General features: G+C 55.4%; 1 protein-coding gene across 2 annotated transcripts in view; it reads left to right on the forward strand.

The window, feature by feature from the left end:
- Window positions 1-7,045: 7,045 nt before the first annotated feature.
- The window catches only part of LMLN (leishmanolysin like peptidase), a 34,493-nt gene continuing 23,796 nt past the window's right edge, over window positions 7,046-17,742 (forward strand). Inside the window, exons 1-6 of one of the 2 annotated variants that reach the window (XM_073551915.1) lie at window positions 7,046-7,367; window positions 8,656-8,753; window positions 9,269-9,299; window positions 9,992-10,074; window positions 13,897-14,014; window positions 15,744-15,916. In XM_073551915.1, coding sequence (XP_073408016.1) covers window positions 7,224-7,367; window positions 8,656-8,753; window positions 9,269-9,299; window positions 9,992-10,074; window positions 13,897-14,014; window positions 15,744-15,916 — 647 coding nt within the window. In that variant the 5' untranslated portion in view covers window positions 7,046-7,223. The remainder of the gene's footprint in view (window positions 7,368-8,655; window positions 8,754-9,268; window positions 9,300-9,991; window positions 10,075-13,896; window positions 14,015-15,743; window positions 15,917-17,742) is intronic. The other variant, XM_073551916.1, reaches the window with a different exon arrangement.

Here is a 17,742-nt window from a genome sequence, read left to right on the forward strand (position 1 = left end):
TGTTCTGCTCTGGTTTTGTCCAGGGAATGCTTTATAGACTTGCTATGTGACATCACGGAGAGATGCATGCTGGGTTAATCCCACCTCTCCCTTTTGGATTTAGAATTACACTAGAAAACGTATACTAATCATAACTCCGTGGGGGCAGCCCGCACAGACACATATAGGGCATCATTGGTTGTGATTTGTTGAGTACAATAATTCAAGACCAAATATGCAGTAGTTCTGATACACCGTTTAGCTGGAACGCATATCTCAGGTTCTGAAAGGATTAGGCTTCGCAAGAACCACGGCAGCGACGCTGTGACCGCCCGGATTACAAAAATGTGATTTTTATATCTCTAGGGTATATGGTTTTCGCAGGGCAATCTCTCATAGTTTTATTCAAACCTCTTTGTTTCAAACAAAGAACCATCCCGCACTTTTTTTCTTTCAGCTCTGGCGAGGAGCCAAATGGTATGACAAGAAGTGTCCTAGCTAATTAACATTCCTGATCCTACAGAGGGAGTAACCGGGATCAGATTTCAGTGCTAGCTGCTTCAGGGTACAATTATAACCGAGGAAGGGGGGGGGAGATTCCTAGGCACATATCTCAATATTTAAAAGAAAACAACATCTTTTACAGGAAAAAACCTCATACTTCTCAGACTTTGTATATCACACTAACCATTTTACAAACCTCCCAGGCAGACCATACCTCAAAAGGACGGACCAGAGGTACTCGTGGTTGACCCGGTCAAAGGCTTTCGCTTGATCTAATGACAGCAAGTGCCCCTTCCAGTGACCTGCCCTACCCTGCTCCACTGCCTCTCGGACACCGAGCACAGCACTAAAAGTACTGCGGCCTGGAACAAAGCAATGCTGGGCCCCTGAAAGGAGCCGGGGTGCAAACTTCACCAGCCGATTAAACAGCACCTTGGCCAGAACCTTCCGGTCCGTATTGAGAAGCGCTATGGGACGCCAATTCTCGATACGGGACGGATCCTTACCCTTTGACAGAATAATGAGGGCTGACTTCCTCATTAAGTCGGGAAGAGTGCCCGAGGAGAGACACTCATTAAAGACCCCTGTCAAGAGGGGGACCAAGGAGTCCCTAAAAGTCTTATAGAACTCGGATGTTAAGCCATCCGGACCTGGCGATTTCTTGGGCCGAAGCCCATCAATGGCCAGTCTCACTTCCTCTTCCCTGATTTCTTCTGCCAAAACACCAAGAGAGGGGTCACCCCCTGGCTCAGGGACGGCTTCAGCCAGGAAAGCCGACATCCTGTCCCGATCCAGATCCTTCTTTTCCAAGAGGTGTGAGTAGAAGGATCTGACCACCTCCAGGATCCCTGATTTGGATCTGTTCAGGGACCCCGTACTGTCGATCAGTCCTGTCACCATCTTACAATTCACTGACATCTTACAGTTTCTGGAAGGGTCGGGCGAGCGGTACTTCCCGAAGTCCCTCTCAAAAACCAAAGATGTGTGCCTATCATACTGACACCTCTTGAGCAAAGATTTCACTCTGGAGATTTCCTCACGGTCACCTCTTCAGGACACCACAGATTGCGGGGACATCTCCTGTGTACGGCGCCCTCTTCAGGTCACCACAGATTGCGGGGACATCTCCTGTGTACGGCGCCCTCTTCAGGTCACCACAGATTGCGGGGACATCTCCTGTGTACGGCGCCCTCTTCAGGACACCACAGATTGTCCTGGGCCCTGTATTGTTCAACATCTTTATCAATGATTTAGATGAAGGAATTGAGGGTAAACTGATTAAATTTGCTGATGACACAAAGCTAGGAGGGATAGCTAATACTAGAGAAGAGAGAGAGAGGATTCAAAAAGATTTAAATAAACTGGAGAAGTGGGCAGCAACTAACAGAATGGTTTTTAACAGGGAGAAATGCAAAGTACTACATCTGGGCAATAAAAATGAAAAAATCATATATAGAATGGGAGGAATAGGGCTAAGTGACAGCACATGTGAAAAAGACTTGGGTATACTAATAGATCACAGACTGAATATGAGTCAACAGTGTGATGCAGCAGCAAAAAAGGCAAATGCAATTCTAGGATGTATTAACAGAAGCATACAGTCTAGATCACGTGAAGTCATTATTTCCCTCTACTCCTCTTTGGTCAGACCTCATCTGGAATATTGTGTCCAGTTTTGGGCACCACATTTTAAAAAAGACATCAACAAACTGGAGCAAGTTCAGAAAAGAGCGACCAGAATGGTGACCGGTCTGCAAACCCTGTCTTATGAGGAAAGGTTGCAGGATTTGGGAATGTTTAGTTTGCAAAAGAGAAGACTGAGAGGAGACTTAATAGCTGTCTACAAATATCTAAAGGGCTGTCACATTGTAGAAGGATCAACTTTATTCTCATTTGCACAAGGAAAGACTAGAAGCAATGGGATGAAACTGAATGGGAGGAGACACAGATTAGATATTAGAAAAAACTTTTTGACAGTTAGAGTGATCAATGAGTGGAACAGGCTGCCACGAGAAGTGGTGAGTTCTCCTTCAATGGAAGTCTTCAAACAGAGGCTGGACAGACATCTGGCTGGGATGATTTGGCGGATCCTGCTTTGAGCAGGGGGTTGGACCAGATGGCCCAGGAGGTCCCTTCCAACTCTACAATTCTATGACATCTCCTGTGTACAGCGCCCTCTTCAGGACACCACAGATTGCGGGGACATCTCCTGTGTACGGCGCCCTCTTCAGGACACCACAGATTGAGGGGACATCTCCTGTGTACAGCGCCCTCTTCAGGACACCACAGATTGCGGGGACATCTCCTGTGTACGGCGCCCTCTTCAGGACACCACAGATTGCAGGGACATCTCCTGTGTACGGCGCCCTCTTCAGGACAGCACAGATTGCGGGGACATCTCCTGTGTACGGCGCCCTCTTCAGGACACCACAGATTGCGGGGACATCTCCTGTGTACAGCGCCCTCTTCAGGTCACCACAGATTGCGGGGACATCTGTGTACGGCGCCCTCTTCAGGACACCACAGATTGCAGGGGCATCTCCAGTGTACGGCGCCCTCTTCAGGACAGCACAGATTGCGGGGACATCTCCTGTGTACAGCGCCCTCTTCAGGACACCACAGATTGCGGGGACATCTCCTGTGTACAGTGATTTGGATGCCTCTTAGGGTCGTTTTCGCTGAGAGGTTAGATTCCACCTCATAATCAGCTTTTTAGCAGAGGCCAGAAGGCTGTGATGTAAAATTGTCTCATAATCCCGTCCCCCTCCATTAAATTGGCAGAGCATAATGCTGCCCCCGCCATGCCTCACTGTGGGGATGGGGGTCTCCTGGAGATGACCGGTGTCAGCATTATACCTTCTGGGATTTAGGTTCCTCCTCGGTCTCATCAGGCAGAATTTGTTTCATGCTTCTGGCCGACACAATGGAGGTTTTCTTAACACATCGAGGGCCTGGATGTTTTTCTTTGTAAGAAAAGGCTCAGTGTTACCCCGACATATGAAGAATGTGGGAGATTGTGGTCACATGCAGGACACAGTCAGGACTGGCCAGAGATTCTTGCAACTCCTTTAATGTTGCTGTCAACATCTTGCAGCCTCCAGGGACAATTTTGTTCTCTTTTCATTAGTTTTGAGGGAGATGTTTTTGTCTCCTCCTGAATGACAACTTTCCATAATCAGATCCTTTGCTGTGTTGTCAGCTGTTAACGGACCAGAAATTCAGGAAAATCCTCCCTGGGGAGCGACACTTTTTCTGGGGCTAATCGGAATTGCTGTTTGTGACAGCTGCCGGGCGCTGACTACTACGTAACATGAGGGGAAATGTGATTTGGTGATTCTGAGCAAAACCTCAGCTCTGATTTCAAGAGGGTTCACAGACTTATGCAACTATATTGTTTTAGTTTTATTTTCCGCCTCAAACTGTAGGTTATATATTCAAGTAGAGTCCAACAAAAGAGGCAACGGGATCCAATATTTCAAAACTAGTATCAGAGATGATTTATACAGTACAAATCCTGGCATGGTAGATCGGAAACCACAAGACATAATATACAACCAAGACAGAAGCCACACAACAGCAAACCATAATACCAAAAGAGAACACAAAAGGACAAGAATCCAAAAAATACAAAATTTATTTCAATAGTACAAAATCACACCGTAATAAAATATGTACATAACAAAGCACATGTAAGGAGGTAAATACCTCACCTGAATATGTAGAAAAGCTATGTGATAGACAGAATTGCATAGGGTCACAACCATAGGCTGAACCAGCAAAGATACATGTGAATCCTTATATTACATCCCAGGGAAAAATGTAGGAATAACATAATTTACACTGGTGAGAAAAATATTATCATTCACCAAATGTTAAAGACCTCCCAGATCAAGGAAGATCTTATCACCCCCATAGGATGTAAAATGACCAAATAATAAGGCAAAGATCAAATAGTCCATATACCTGTAGTCATGCTGTTGCCTGGCTGTGAACCCGTGACGCACCCCGACGCGCGTTTCACCGCCTCTGCCGTTTCATCAGGAGGTATGTAAGCGTTGGGTCAAACCCTTTAAATAGCCCCCTCATGTGTCTCTGAACACCCACAGCTGTGTGCCCTCTCATCCCAGATAATTCCAAAGAAAATCCCAATCCTAAGTGTCCCTATTCCTCCTGTCGGGTTTTGTCGCTCTCCTGGGGGCTCCCGGGGTCGGGTTTTGCCGCTCTCCTTGGGGCTCCCGGGGTCAGGTTTTGCCGCTCTCCTTGGGGCTCCCGGGGTCAGGTTTCGCCGCTCTCCTGGGGGGCTCCCGGGGTCAGGTTTCGCCGCTCTCCTGGGGGGCTCCCGGGGTCGGGTTTCGCCGCTCTCCTGGGGGGCTCCGGGTTCAGGTTTCGCCGCTCTCCTGGGGGCTCTGGGGTCGGGTTTCGTCGCTCTCCTGGGGGCTCCGGGTTCAGGTTTCGCCGCTCTCCTGGGGGCTCCCGGGTCGGGTTTCGTCGCTCTCCTGGGGGCTCCGGGTTCAGGTTTCGCCGCTCTCCTGGGGGCTCTGGGGTCGGGTTTCGTCGCTCTCCAGGGGGCTCCGGGTTCAGGTTTCGTCGCTCTCCTGGGGGCTCGTTGTTGGTTTCGCCGCTCTCCTGGGGGCTCCGGGGTCGGGTTTCGCCGCTCTCCTGGGGGCTCTGGGTTCAGGTTTCGTCGCTCTCCTGGGGGCTCGTTGTTGGTTTCGCCGCTCTCCTGCGGGCTCCGGGATCTGGTTTTGCCGCTCTCCTGCGGGCTCCGGGGTCGGGTTTCGCCGCTCTCCAGGGGGCTCCCGGGGTCGGGTTTCGCCACTCCTCTAGAGGTTCCCGGGGTCGGGTTTCGCCGCTCTCCAGGGGGCTCCCGGGGTCGGGTTTTGCCACTCCTCTAGAGGTTCCCGGGGTCGGGTTTCGCCGTTCTCCTGAGGGCTCCCGGGGTCAGGTTTCGCCGCTCTCCTGGGGGCTCAGGGGTCGATTTCGTCGCTCTCCTGAGGGCTCCGGGGTCGGGTTTCGCCGCTCTCCTGGGGGCTCCGGGGTCGGGTTTCGCCGCTCTCCTGGGGGCTCCGGGGTCGGGTTTAGTTGATCTCCTGCGGGCTCCGGGGTCGGGTTTTTGTCGCTCTCCTGGGGGCTTCGGGGTCGGGTTTCGTCGCTCCCCTGGGGGCTCCGGGGTCGGGTTTTGTCGCTCTCCTGGGGGCTCCGGGGTCGGGTTTCGCTGCTCTCCTGGGGGCTCCGGGTTCAGGTTTCGCCGCTCTCCTGCGGGCTCCGGGGTCGGGTTTCGTCGCTCTCCTGGGGGCTTCGGGGTCGGGTTTTGTCGCTCTCCTGGGGGCTCCGGGGTCGGGTTTCGCCGCTCTCCTGGGGGCTCTCGGGTCGCGTTTCGCCGCTCTCCTGGGGGCTCCGGGTTCAGGTTTTGCCGCTCTCCTGGGGGCTCGTTGTTGGTTTCGCCACTCTCCTGGGGGCTCCGGGGTCGGGTTTCGCCGCTCTCCTGGGGGCTCCGGGGTTGGGTTTCGCCGCTCTCCTGCGGGCTCCGGGGTCGGGTTTCGCCGCTCTCCTGCGGGCTTCGGGGTCGGGTTTCGTCGCTCTCCTGGGGGCTCCGGGTTCAGGTTTCGCCGCTCTCCTGCGGGCTCCGGGGTCGGGTTTCGCCGCTCTCCTGCGGGCTCCGGGGTCGGGTTTCGTCGCTCTCCTGGGGGCTCCGGGGTCAGGTTTCGCCGCTCTCCTGCGGGCTCCGGGTTCAGGTTTCGCTGCTCTCCTGGGGGCTCGTTGTTGGTTTCGCCGCTCTCCTGCGGGCTCCGGGTTCAGGTTTCGCTGCTCTCCTGGGGGCTCCGGGTTCAGGTTTCGCTGCTCTCCTGGGGGCTCCGGGTTCAGGTTTCGCCGCTCTCCTGCGGGCTCCGGGGTCGGGTTTCGTCGCTCTCCTGGGGGCTCCGGGGTTGGGTTTCGCCGCTCTCCTGGGGGCTCCGGGTTCAGGTTTCGCCGCTCTCCTGGGGGCTCCGGGGTCGGGTTTCGCTGCTCTCCTGGGGGCTCCGGGTTCAGGTGTCGCCGCTCTCCTGGGGGCTCCGGGGTTGGGTTTCGCTGCTCTCCTGGGGGCTCCGGGTTCAGGTTTCGCTGCTCTCCTGGGGGCTCCGGGTTCAGGTTTCGCTGCTCTCCTGGGGGCTCCGGGTTCAGGTTTCGCTGCTCTCCTGGGGGCTCCGGGTTCAGGTTTCGCCGCTCTCCTGCGGGCTCCGGGGTCGGGTTTCGTCGCTCTCCTGGGGGCTCCGGGGTTGGGTTTCGCCGCTCTCCTGGGGGCTCCGGGTTCAGGTTTCGCCGCTCTCCTGGGGGCTCCGGGGTCGGGTTTCGCTGCTCTCCTGGGGGCTCCGGGTTCAGGTGTCGCCGCTCTCCTGGGGGCTCCGGGGTTGGGTGTCGCCGCTCTCCTGGGGGCTCCGGGTTCAGGTGTCGCCGCTCTCCTGGGGGCTCCGGTTCCGCTCACGTCCATCTTGTGTCGCAGCCTTTATCCCGGTTTTCCTCTCACTGCACAGATGAGATTTCGCTCCACTAGAGGGCGCGCCGGGTCCAGTCCTCCCCCTGCTCTCTGCTCCGGCCGCCCTCAGGCTGCGCAGCCGCAGTGCGCACACCCCGGTAGGGACGTCACCTCACTCACGGTCTCTGATTTCCGCGCCTGTCGTCACTATAGAAACCACCCACGTGATGCCGGAAGTGCTCGGTGACGTCACGTCGCCCCGGTAACAGCTGTTTGATGGGGTAACATGGCGGCTAAAGCCGGAGGATCCCCGAGGAGAGAGACCCGCGGCTCCTGGGCTCCTCTCATCACCCTGGCGGCCGCGCTCATCCTGTCCTGCCCCGCACCGGCCTCCAGCGTCTGCCGTCACCGGATCCCGGCTCCTGAGGAGGTGAGGGACCCCGAAACTGACTGTACAGGGGCCGGGACCCCCCAATACTCCCCACCGGCCGTACAGACCTCCCCACCGGCCGTACAGACCCCCCAATACTCCCCACCGGCCGTACAGACCCCCAATACTCCCCACCGGCCGTACAGACCCCCCATACTCCCCACCGGCCGTACAGACCCCCCATACTCCCCACCGGCCGTACAGACCCCCAATACTCCTCACCGGCCGTACAGACCCTCCAATACTCCCCACCGGCCGTACAGACCCCCCAATACTCCCCACCGGCCGTACAGACCCCCCAATACTCCCCACCGGCCGTACAGACCCCCCAATACTCCCCACCGGCCGTACAGACCCCCCCAATACTCCCCACCGGCCGTACAGACCCCCCCAATACTCCCCACCGGCCGTACAGACCCCCCAATACTCCCCACCGGCCGTACAGACCCCCCAATACTCCCCACCGGCCGTACAGACCCCCCAAATCCCCCACCGGCCGTACAGACCCCCCCAATACTCCCCACCGGCCGTACAGACCCCCCCAATACTCCCCACTGGCCGTACAGACCCCCCCAATACTCCCCACCGGCCGTACAGACCCCCCCAATACTCCCCACCGGCCGTACAGACCCCCCCAATACTCCCCACCGGCCGTACAGACCCCCCCAATACTCCCCACCGGCCGTACAGACCCCCCAATACTCCCCACCGGCCGTACAGACCCCCCCAATACTCCCCACCGGCCGTACAGACCCCCCAATACTCCCCACCGGCCGTACAGACCCCCCCAATACTCCCCACCGGCCGTACAGACCCCCCAATACTCCCCACCGGCCGTACAGACCCCCCCAATACTCCCCACCGGCCGTACAGACCCCCCAATACTCCCCACCGGCCGTACAGACCCCCCCAATACTCCCCACCGGCCGTACAGACCCCCCCAATACTCCCCACCGGCCGTACAGACCCCCCAATACTCCCCACCGGCCGTACAGACCCCCCCAATACTCCCCACCGGCCGTACAGACCCCCCCAATACTCCCCACCGGCCGTACAGACCCCCCAATACTCCCCACCGGCCGTACAGACCCCCCAATACTCCCCACCGGCCGTACAGACCCCCCAATACTCCCCACGACACTGTCCTCTGGCCTTGCAGACCCTCTTGATACTGTCCTCCAGCCATCAGTACCCCCAGCCACTGTCTGTCAGCCATAGGTAGCAGGCCGCCCCCAGCAGTGAGTGTCGGGGGTCTCTGGGGCTGATGGCGTTGGTTCTGTGTCTCCAGGTCGTGTACAAGGTTCATCAGAAGGTGAATCACGTGTTCAGGAGACAAGCGGACGAGCGGCTGCGGATGAAGATCGTGTATGACGGCAGCGTGGACGAGTGAGTGTGGGCCGGGGCTGGAGTTGCCGGGTCGGGGTCGGCCACCATGTTCCCACCCTGATGCGCCTTCTGAGCCGTACTCGTCACCCACCGGTGATATCAGGAGGCGCGCGGGGTATCCAGAATTCCCAGTACAAAGTCATCTGCTACATTCCAGCTCAGCCCCCCAAACCCATGTGCCCCTTATATGTCCCACATCTGCCTCAGGCCGTGCGCAGATTGTGAGGATGATGAGGGTGACGGGCGTTTATATCTCGTGCTCCTCATCTTCATTGTTCACGCGGTCTGCAGAGTGCTGTCACTGAGGGAGACGGCTGAGATGATGGCTCCATGTCCTGATGGATCAGTGTCTGTGCTCTGCAGACCCTCAGCATGGAGACCCCTGTGCACTGTACGTGGCAGATGATTGGGGGGCTCTGTCCTTGGAATATTTATGTCCTGTGCTGGGGTTTCCCTGGATGATGAGGGTTGAGATCTGCAGATGGCGCTGACAGCATTTCTCTTTCTGCTTGTAGCCTGATTCCAGCGAAGAGACGGCTCGTCAAAGTGAGTACAGGAGTTTCCCACCGTACCCGAGGAGGAGGGGGCGCGTTACCCGCTGTGCCGGGGAGGAGGGGGGCGCGTTACCCGCTGTGCCGGGGAGGAGGGGGGCGCGTTACCCGCTGTGCCGGGGAGGAGGGGGGCGCGTTACCCGCTGTGCCGGGGAGGAGGGGGGCGCGTTACCCGCTGTGCCGGAGAGGAGGGGGGCGCGTTACCCGCTGTGCCGGGGAGGAGGGGGGCGCGTTACCCGCTGTGCCGGGGAGGAGAGGGGCGCGTTACCCGCTGTGCCGGGGAGGAGAGGGGCGCGTTACCCGCTGTGCCGGGGAGGAGGGGGGCGCGTTACCCGCTGTGCCGGGGAGGAGGGGGGCGCGTTACCCGCTGTGCCGGGGAGGAGGGGGGCGCGTTACCCGCTGTGCCGGGGAGGAGGGGGGCGCGTTACCCGCTGTGCCGGGGAGGAGGGGGGCGCGTTACCCGCTGTGCTGATGCCTGCGGCTGGCGTTAGATTGATGTTGACAAAATCTAAAAAGCCTGACGTCTTGTGGCTCTTTTTGGAAGTGGTGTGCCCTCGGCGTAGTTGGGAGCCGGGCCCCTCTGCCGGGAGGTAAAGGTCTGTCCTCTGTATATTCCAGGGAGGGTGAGGGTACAGCTGGGAGACCCCTGGGTTGTGCAGCATGTGAGGGTCTCTGTTGTCTCCACAGAACAAGCTCTTCCCACAAGCCATCTCCTATCTCCAGAAGACGTTCCAGGTGCGGAGACCCAGCAGCTCCATATTACTGAGCCGGTGTGTGTAGATATAATGGCACCATTACCTATGTCTGGGGGTCCTGCTGTGGGTATATACACATGTGGTGAAAATTGTTGGTACCCCTCATATAATGACAGAAAAAACCCACAACCCCATCTGACAAAAGTAATAATAAATCAAAAATCTATGAAAATGAACACGTGAGAGTCAGACATTGCTTTTCAGCCAATGCGTCCACAGAAAAAAATAAAGCTCATGAAATCGGCCTGGACAGAAATGATGGTTCCTTAATTTAATATTTTGTTGCACCTTTTGAGGCAATCACTGCAATCAAACGATTCCTGTAGCTGTCAATGAGACTTCCGCACCTCTCACAGGTATTTTGGCCACTCCTCAAGAGCAAACTGCTCCCGTTGTCTTGTGTGTGAAGGTCGCCTTTTCCAGACGGCATGTTTCAGCTCTTTCCAAAGATGATCAACAGGATTTAGGTCAGGGCTCATAGAAGGCCACTTCAGAATAGTCCAATGTTTTCCTCTTAGCCATTCATGGGTGTTTTTAGCTGTGTGTTTTGGGTCATTATCCTGTTACAAGACCCATGACCTGCGACTGAGACCAAGCTTTCTGACACTGGGCAGAACATTTCTCTCTAGAATCCCTTGATAGTCTTGAGATTTCATTGTACCCTGCACAGATTCTAGACACCTTGTGCCAGACGAGCAAAGCAGCCCCAGAACATAACAGAGCCTCCTCCATGTTTCACAGTAGGGACAGTGTTCTTTTCTTGATATGCTTCATTTTTCAGTCTGTGAACATAGAGCTGATGTGCCTTGCCAAAAAGTTCCATTTTTGTCTCATCTGCCCATAGGACATTCTCCCAGAAGCTTTGTGGCTTGTCAACATGTAGTTTGGCAAATTCCAGTCTGGCTTATTTATGATTTTTTTTCAACAGTGGTGTCCTCCTTGGTCGTCTCCCATGAAGTTCACTTTGGCTTATACTATGACGGATGGTGCGATCTGACACTGATGTTCTTGAGCTTGAAGCGAACTTTTAATCTGTTTAGAACTTTTTCTGGGCTCTTTTGTTACCATTCGTATTATCCATCTCTTTGATTTGTCATCAATGTTCCTCCTGCGGCCACGTCCAGGGAGTTTGGCTACAGTCCCATGGAGCTTACATTTCTGAATAATATGTGCAATGTCTGACTTTCGTTTATTTTCATAGATTTTTGATTTTATTATTACTTTTGTCAGATTCAAGTTATTTCTGTGACCATTGCGGGTTTCTCTGTCATTAAACGAGGGGTACCAACAATTTTGACCGTGTGTGTGTATGTATGAAGTGCTGCCCCTCCCCCACCCACCTTTGATATATGCAGTGGATATAAAGGAAATCATGTTTCCCCTCGTTATTTAGGAGTCCGGGCTCGGCCGCCGTCATTACCAGCGCTTCTGATGACATTTTCTGGTCTGTAAACAGCTGACAACACAGCAAAGAAAAGCAAGATACAGCGGGAGTCGATGTGACAGACCGCAGTGTGTTATCAACTTCGCTGTAGATCAGGAGTATATAGCATAGTGCAAAGATAAATCTTAGCCATTTTAATACATATTAATTAAAAGGAATCTACCCAATATGAAAACAACTGGCCACATAAGCATGATAAAAACTTGTCAATAAGCAACAAGTATGGTCCACATCCCTGTTTGGGAATATCGACAGTGATCAAACCAGGGCTAAGTTACCTTTAATAGTATGGTCATACGTCATGGAAAATATTAAAATCCCTGAAGCCCCTAGTGAGGCGGCATTCACCCCCCTCCCTCCTCCTCTCTCACATGGAATTGCAGCAGGAAAAATAGCTGACCGTTTAAAAGTCTTTTAGTAGTCGAATTACACAGTTTAACATATGGGAAATGAGTAAAGGGGGTTTTACACATAGCGATATCGCTAGAACGTCAACAGTTTTGTGACGTTATGGCGATATCGCTATGTGTGATACTTACCTCCGACCGGCTCTCCCGCTGGTTATCGCTGATCGCGCGAGAATGTCCGGCTCCATTTCTCGTCGTCAGCTTCCTGCTGTGACGACGAGCGATGCGTGAACCCGGGCGGGAGGACGTCAGGATCGCTGTGTGTGAAAGGTGAGTATCGTCCGCTGTATCGCTGCTGCATTGCTGTGAGATCTTCCTGTGTGACAGCTCACTAGCGATCATTTAGCGGTGCACCAGCGATCCTGACCGCGTCGGATCGCTGGTCGGATCGCTGGTGCATCGCTAAGTGTAAAAGGGCCTTAAGGCTGAGCTTTATAGACTGGAGAGGAAGAGAAGTGACAGTCTTCATTAAAATGCGTACGAAACCTACAAGAAGCAAAGTGATCATAAAGCTGCTCTAAGGCTAGGTTCACATTTACGGTTGAGTCCGCAGCGTATCGTCCGCAAATGCATGCAAAAGCGCATGAATTTTGAATTTATATAAGCCACGCGGGTCTTATGTAAATTCTTGCGTACGCAAAGCATACTCGTGGTTGCTTACGCTTGCGTTACCATAGCCAGTGATGCGTTTTTTTACGCACGTCATCCGCTGTCATCCGCATGCAGATGGCTGTGGATATTTGACACTGCAAAAAATGCAACAGGATGCGTTTGCTGCGCCCCGCCGCATACCGCGAAACGACAAAACCGTACGCAAACACCCCCGAACGCATACAAACGCATGTCCCTGAGTACACCATGTTAAAGATAGGTACGCAGGACGCATGCAGATGTATGCGCATCAAACGCTGTGGACTCAACCGCAAATGTGAAGCCGGCCTTACTAAATAAGTAAAAAAACAAAAGTGCATTTATATATCGGGGTTCTTAGTAATACTGGTTTTGATAAAAAATAGCATAAAAGCCGTCCCACCCCCCAATGGGAATCTGTCACCTCATCATTTTTGGCCTATGAGCTGCGGCCACCGCCATCAGGGGCTTCGCTCCAGCATTCTGTAATGCATTCTGTAATGCTGTAGATAAGCCCCCGATGTAACCTGAAAGAGGAGAAAAACGAGTTAGATTATACTCACCCGAGGGTGGTCCGGTCCGATGGGTGTCGCGGTCCGGTGCCTCCCATCTTCTAGCGATGACGTCCTCCTCCTCCCTCGGCTCCTGCGCAGGCGTACTGATCTGTCCTGTTGAGGGCAGAGTAAAGTACTGCAGTGCGCAGGCGCCGGAACTCTCTGACCTTTCCTGGCTCCTGCGCACTGCAGTACTTTACTCTGCCCTCAATAGGGCAGATGTAGTGCGCCTGCGCAGGAGCCGCGGCAGAAGTAAGAAGGAGGACGTCATCGCTAGAAGATGGGAGGCGCCGGACCGGATGCCGGGGTGAGAATAATATAACTCGTTTTTTTTATCTTTCAGGTTACGTCGGGGGCAGATATACGGCATTACAGAATGCTGCAGATAAGCCCCTGATGACGGTGGCCGTAGCTTATAGGCCAAAAATGAGGTGACAGATTCCCTTTAAAAGGGGAAAAGTCCTGATATGTTTCCTCTTAGTGGGATGATTTACATACAGGGACGTGTGGACTTTTATATCCACTGTATATTTTACTGCACTGACCCCAATGGTATATAATCTATACTGGACGTCTTCTCTAGTGATAAGCGAACGTGCGCAGATGACGTGAGCGCGCTCGGTTGTAATCCCAGTATCTGTGGTGGCGGCCACCACACGTGGAGACTGACTTAGTGAATCCCCACATACGTGGTGGCCGTCACCGCAGGGACTCAGATGTTTCCACGCGCTACAAGATCCTGGGATAACACCCAAGCGTAACTCGTTCGCCCGTCACTAGTCTCCTGTTTGTTCCTCTGCAGACAATGTGTGAAGAATCAGTATGTGAGGAGGACGGCGGATGCGCGGAGATTCTGCCATGAAGGCTGCGCTGAGCACACGCGGTGTGGACCGGTCATAGTCCCTGAGGATCATCTACAGGTAGCGTCATGTGTGAGCTCCGGCTGTCCTGGGGGTGACCGAGTGTGAGCTCTGATGTATCAGGACTGAAGGAAAGTGAGATCTCCGCAGGCAGCGCAGGTTTAGCATAGGGTCTTCTGTCTGATCAGGGTCTTTTTTGATCATATTACTGCCTCCGGGGCTGCGGTTCTAAGGCGCCGAACATCCGGATTGCTGCCTCCGGGGCTGCGGACCTGAGGCGTCGGTCGCCCGGATTGCTGCCTCCGGGGCTGCGGACCTGAGGCGTCGGTCGCCCGGATTGCTGCCTCCGGGGCTGCGGACCTGAGGCGTCGGTCGCCCGGATTGCTGCCTCCGGGGCTGCGGACCTGAGGCGTCGGTCGCCCGGATTGCTGCCTCCGGGGCTGCGGACCTGAGGCGTCGGTCGCCCGGATTGCTGCCTCCGGGGCTGCGGACCTGAGGCGTCGGTCGCCCGGATTGCTGCCTCCGGGGCTGCGGACCTGAGGCGTCGGTCGCCCGGATTGCTGCCTCCGGGGCTGTGAACCTGAGGCGTCGGTCGCCCGGATTGCTGCCTCCGGGGCTGCGGACCTGAGGCGTCGGTCGCCCGGATTGCTGCCTCCGGGGCTGCGGACCTGAGGCGTCGGTCGCCCGGATTGCTGCCTCCGGGGCTGCGGACCTGAGGCGTCGGTCGTCCGGATTGCTGCCTCCGGGGCTGCGGACCTGAGGCGTCGGTCGTCCGGATTGCTGCCTCCGGGGCTGCGGACCTGAGGCGTCGGTCGTCCGGATTGCTGCCTCCGGGGCTGCGGACCTGAGGCGTCGGTCGTCCGGATTGCTGCCTCCGGGGCTGCGGACCTGAGGCGTCGGTCGTCCGGATTGCTGCCTCCGGGGCTGCGGACCTGAGGCGTCGGTCGTCCGGATTGCTGCCTCCGGGGCTGCGGACCTGAGGCGTCGGTCGCCCGGATTGCTGCCTCCGGGGCTGCGGACCTGAGGCGTCGGTCGCCCGGATTGCTGCCTCCGGGGCTGCGGACCTGAGGCGTCGGTCGCCCGGATTGCTGCCTCCGGGGCTGCGGACCTGAGGCGTCGGTCGCCCGGATTGCTGCCTCCGGGGCTGCGGACCTGAGGCGTCGGTCGTCCGGATTGCTGCCTCCGGGGCTGCGGACCTGAGGCGTCGGTCGCCCGGATTGCTGCCTCCGGGGCTGCGGACCTGAGGCGTCGGTCGCCCGGATTGCTGCCTCCGGGGCTGCGGACCTGAGGCGTCGGTCGCCCGGATTGCTGCCTCCGGGGCTGCGGACCTGAGGCGTCGGTCGCCCGGATTGCTGCCTCCGGGGCTGCGGACCTGAGGCGTCGGTCGCCCGGATTGCTGCCTCCGGGGCTGCGGACCTGAGGCGTCGGTCGCCCGGATTGCTGCCTCCGGGGCTGCGGACCTGAGGCGTCGGTCGCCCGGATTGCTGCCTCCGGGGCTGCGGACCTGAGGCGTCGGTCGCCCGGATTGCTGCCTCCGGGGCTGCGGACCTGAGGCGTCGGTCGTCCGGATTGCTGCCTCCGGGGCTGCGGACCTGAGGCGTCGGTCGCCCGGATTGCTGCCTCCGGGGCTGCGGACCTGAGGCGTCGGTCGCCCGGATTGCTGCCTCCGGGGCTGCGGACCTGAGGCGTCGGTCGCCCGGATTGCTGCACACACTGTCTGATGTGTCTGTATCTTGTGTACTATATCCGGTGCCTCTGATCGCCATTATTATTTCCCACTATGGTCTAGCAATGTTTGATGTGCCAAAACAAGTACTGTGGGCCGTCCGGACCCCCAGACAGTGGAGGGGTGCGAGATGCTGACTTTATCCTCTATGTCAGCGCGATCACCACGGAGAGATGCAGCCAGGAGAATATTGTGGCGTATGCTGCCTACTGCCAGCTGGAAGCAGAAATGGACAGGTACGGACAGGCATTAACGGGAGCGAGCAAGTCGGCAGATCCCAATGTTTAGCTTTATACAGTCCATGCAGGAAGGGTAAGGGTCTGCTGCCCTGCTGGCTGTTATAACCTGCTGCAGACATGATGCATTGCCAGACGCCATCTTCTGGACGCATTTTTGAGGAATCTTTTGCCTGTCCTCACTGGCAATGGCCTCCCGGTTGCTAATATTCTTGTGTGCTGCAGCCGCCATCTTCACATCCCACCAATGATTTTCAGATCAGGCGACTATGATGGCGCTCCAGAATCTTCCAAGACGTCTGATGCCGAAGCATCCGTAGACTGATAAGTAGTTTGGGGTCATTGTCCTGGTGGGAGGTTCAATAACATCTGAGCTTCAGCTCCACACAGAAGACACAACGTTCTCTCCTAGGCTTTCCTGATAAATGACTAAAACTGTTCTTGTCCTCCACACACTGCAGTTCTCCAGCTTCACAGCATCGCCGAGCCCCCGCCGTGCTCCACTGTAGGCATCGCCGAGCCCCTGCCGTGCTGTCAGGTGAGATAGACAGTCATCCTGGATCCGGCTGTAGAAGATCTTTACATTTAGCTCAATCACCTACTTGATTTTTGCATCTTGTATGGAGCGATATCCTTCTCTCTCTCTAGGACCCAACAGTTACCTCCACCTTCTGCTACTAATCACACACCTGTGCTGTGTTTTTTGTTTTAGTGGGGACTGACTAGTGCTTACCCCATCCCTTCCCTATGTAGGGCCTGTTGCTCGGGTCAGGCAGGAATTAGGTTCCTGCTGGGTGATGGGTGCAGAACCTATTTAGGGATGTCTAGGGCAGACAGGGTTATTTTAGATCTGCCTAGAGGTCTCCACTCCCCTCTTCCCTAGTGTTTGGGCTCCCTCTTCCTGTTGTTGTGCACTTACATATCCTTCACCCAGTGTGACATTAACACCAACCATACACTTTAAAAAAAAACAAAAAAAAACCTGACACTTTGTTTTGTTTTTTTCTGTGTGCTTTTTCGGTGTTTTTTTTTTTCCTTTTTCCGGGTTCAAGGATCCCGCGTCTGTGCTGGCAGAGCAGCTGCAGAGGTTGGCACTGGTGGTGACTGACCTTCATTCTGAGGGTTCAGCGGCTGCAGGCTCTTATTGTGGGGGACTCTGCGAGTAGGCCGGACCAGCTTGAACCCAAAATTGCCCTCCTGGACAGGTTTTCAATGGGAGGTAGGGACGGGATTTTTATATTTAAAGAAGCTTGTAAATTGTACTTTAAACTTCGTCCTTACTCCTCTGGAGATGAGGAGCGGCGAGTAGGAATTGTGATCTCACTGTTGCAGGGGATCCTCAGTCCTGGGTTTTTTGTTTGCTACGGGATTCTATGTGTCTTTAGTCCGTAGAAAGGTTTTTCATGGCTTTAGCACTGATCTGTGATGATCCTGATCGTGTTCCCTTGTCTGAATCCAGGCTCCATCACTTTCAGCAGGGGAATCGTTCCGTGGAGACTCCGTCGTGTCTCACTGTAGGTATCGCCGAGCTCCTGCCATGCATTAATGTAGGCGGCCATTCACTGAACCAGGAGCCATTTTCCATGGGAATTGAGCCATGATTCCTAAGGAACGCAGACAGAAGTTGGCGTTTGTGTATACATCACATTTGTAGCAGGTTGTAACAGCCATTGGGACTCTATTGTAAACTCATTGGCCATAAAGGAGTGAATAATTCTGAGACTACAGATTGTTTCAACCCTCAGACTCCTCATGTGCCCCCTTTACTGATGACAGCTTTACACCCCGATGGCTTCTCTCCCCAGCTTCATCAGGCCGTCACCTGG

The sequence above is a fragment of the Dendrobates tinctorius genome, unplaced genomic scaffold, assembly GCF_039654945.1.
Source record: "Dendrobates tinctorius isolate UK_male_01 unplaced genomic scaffold, ASM3965494v1 ptg000182l, whole genome shotgun sequence".
In the NCBI taxonomy this organism is placed as follows: Eukaryota; Metazoa; Chordata; class Amphibia; order Anura; family Dendrobatidae; genus Dendrobates; species Dendrobates tinctorius.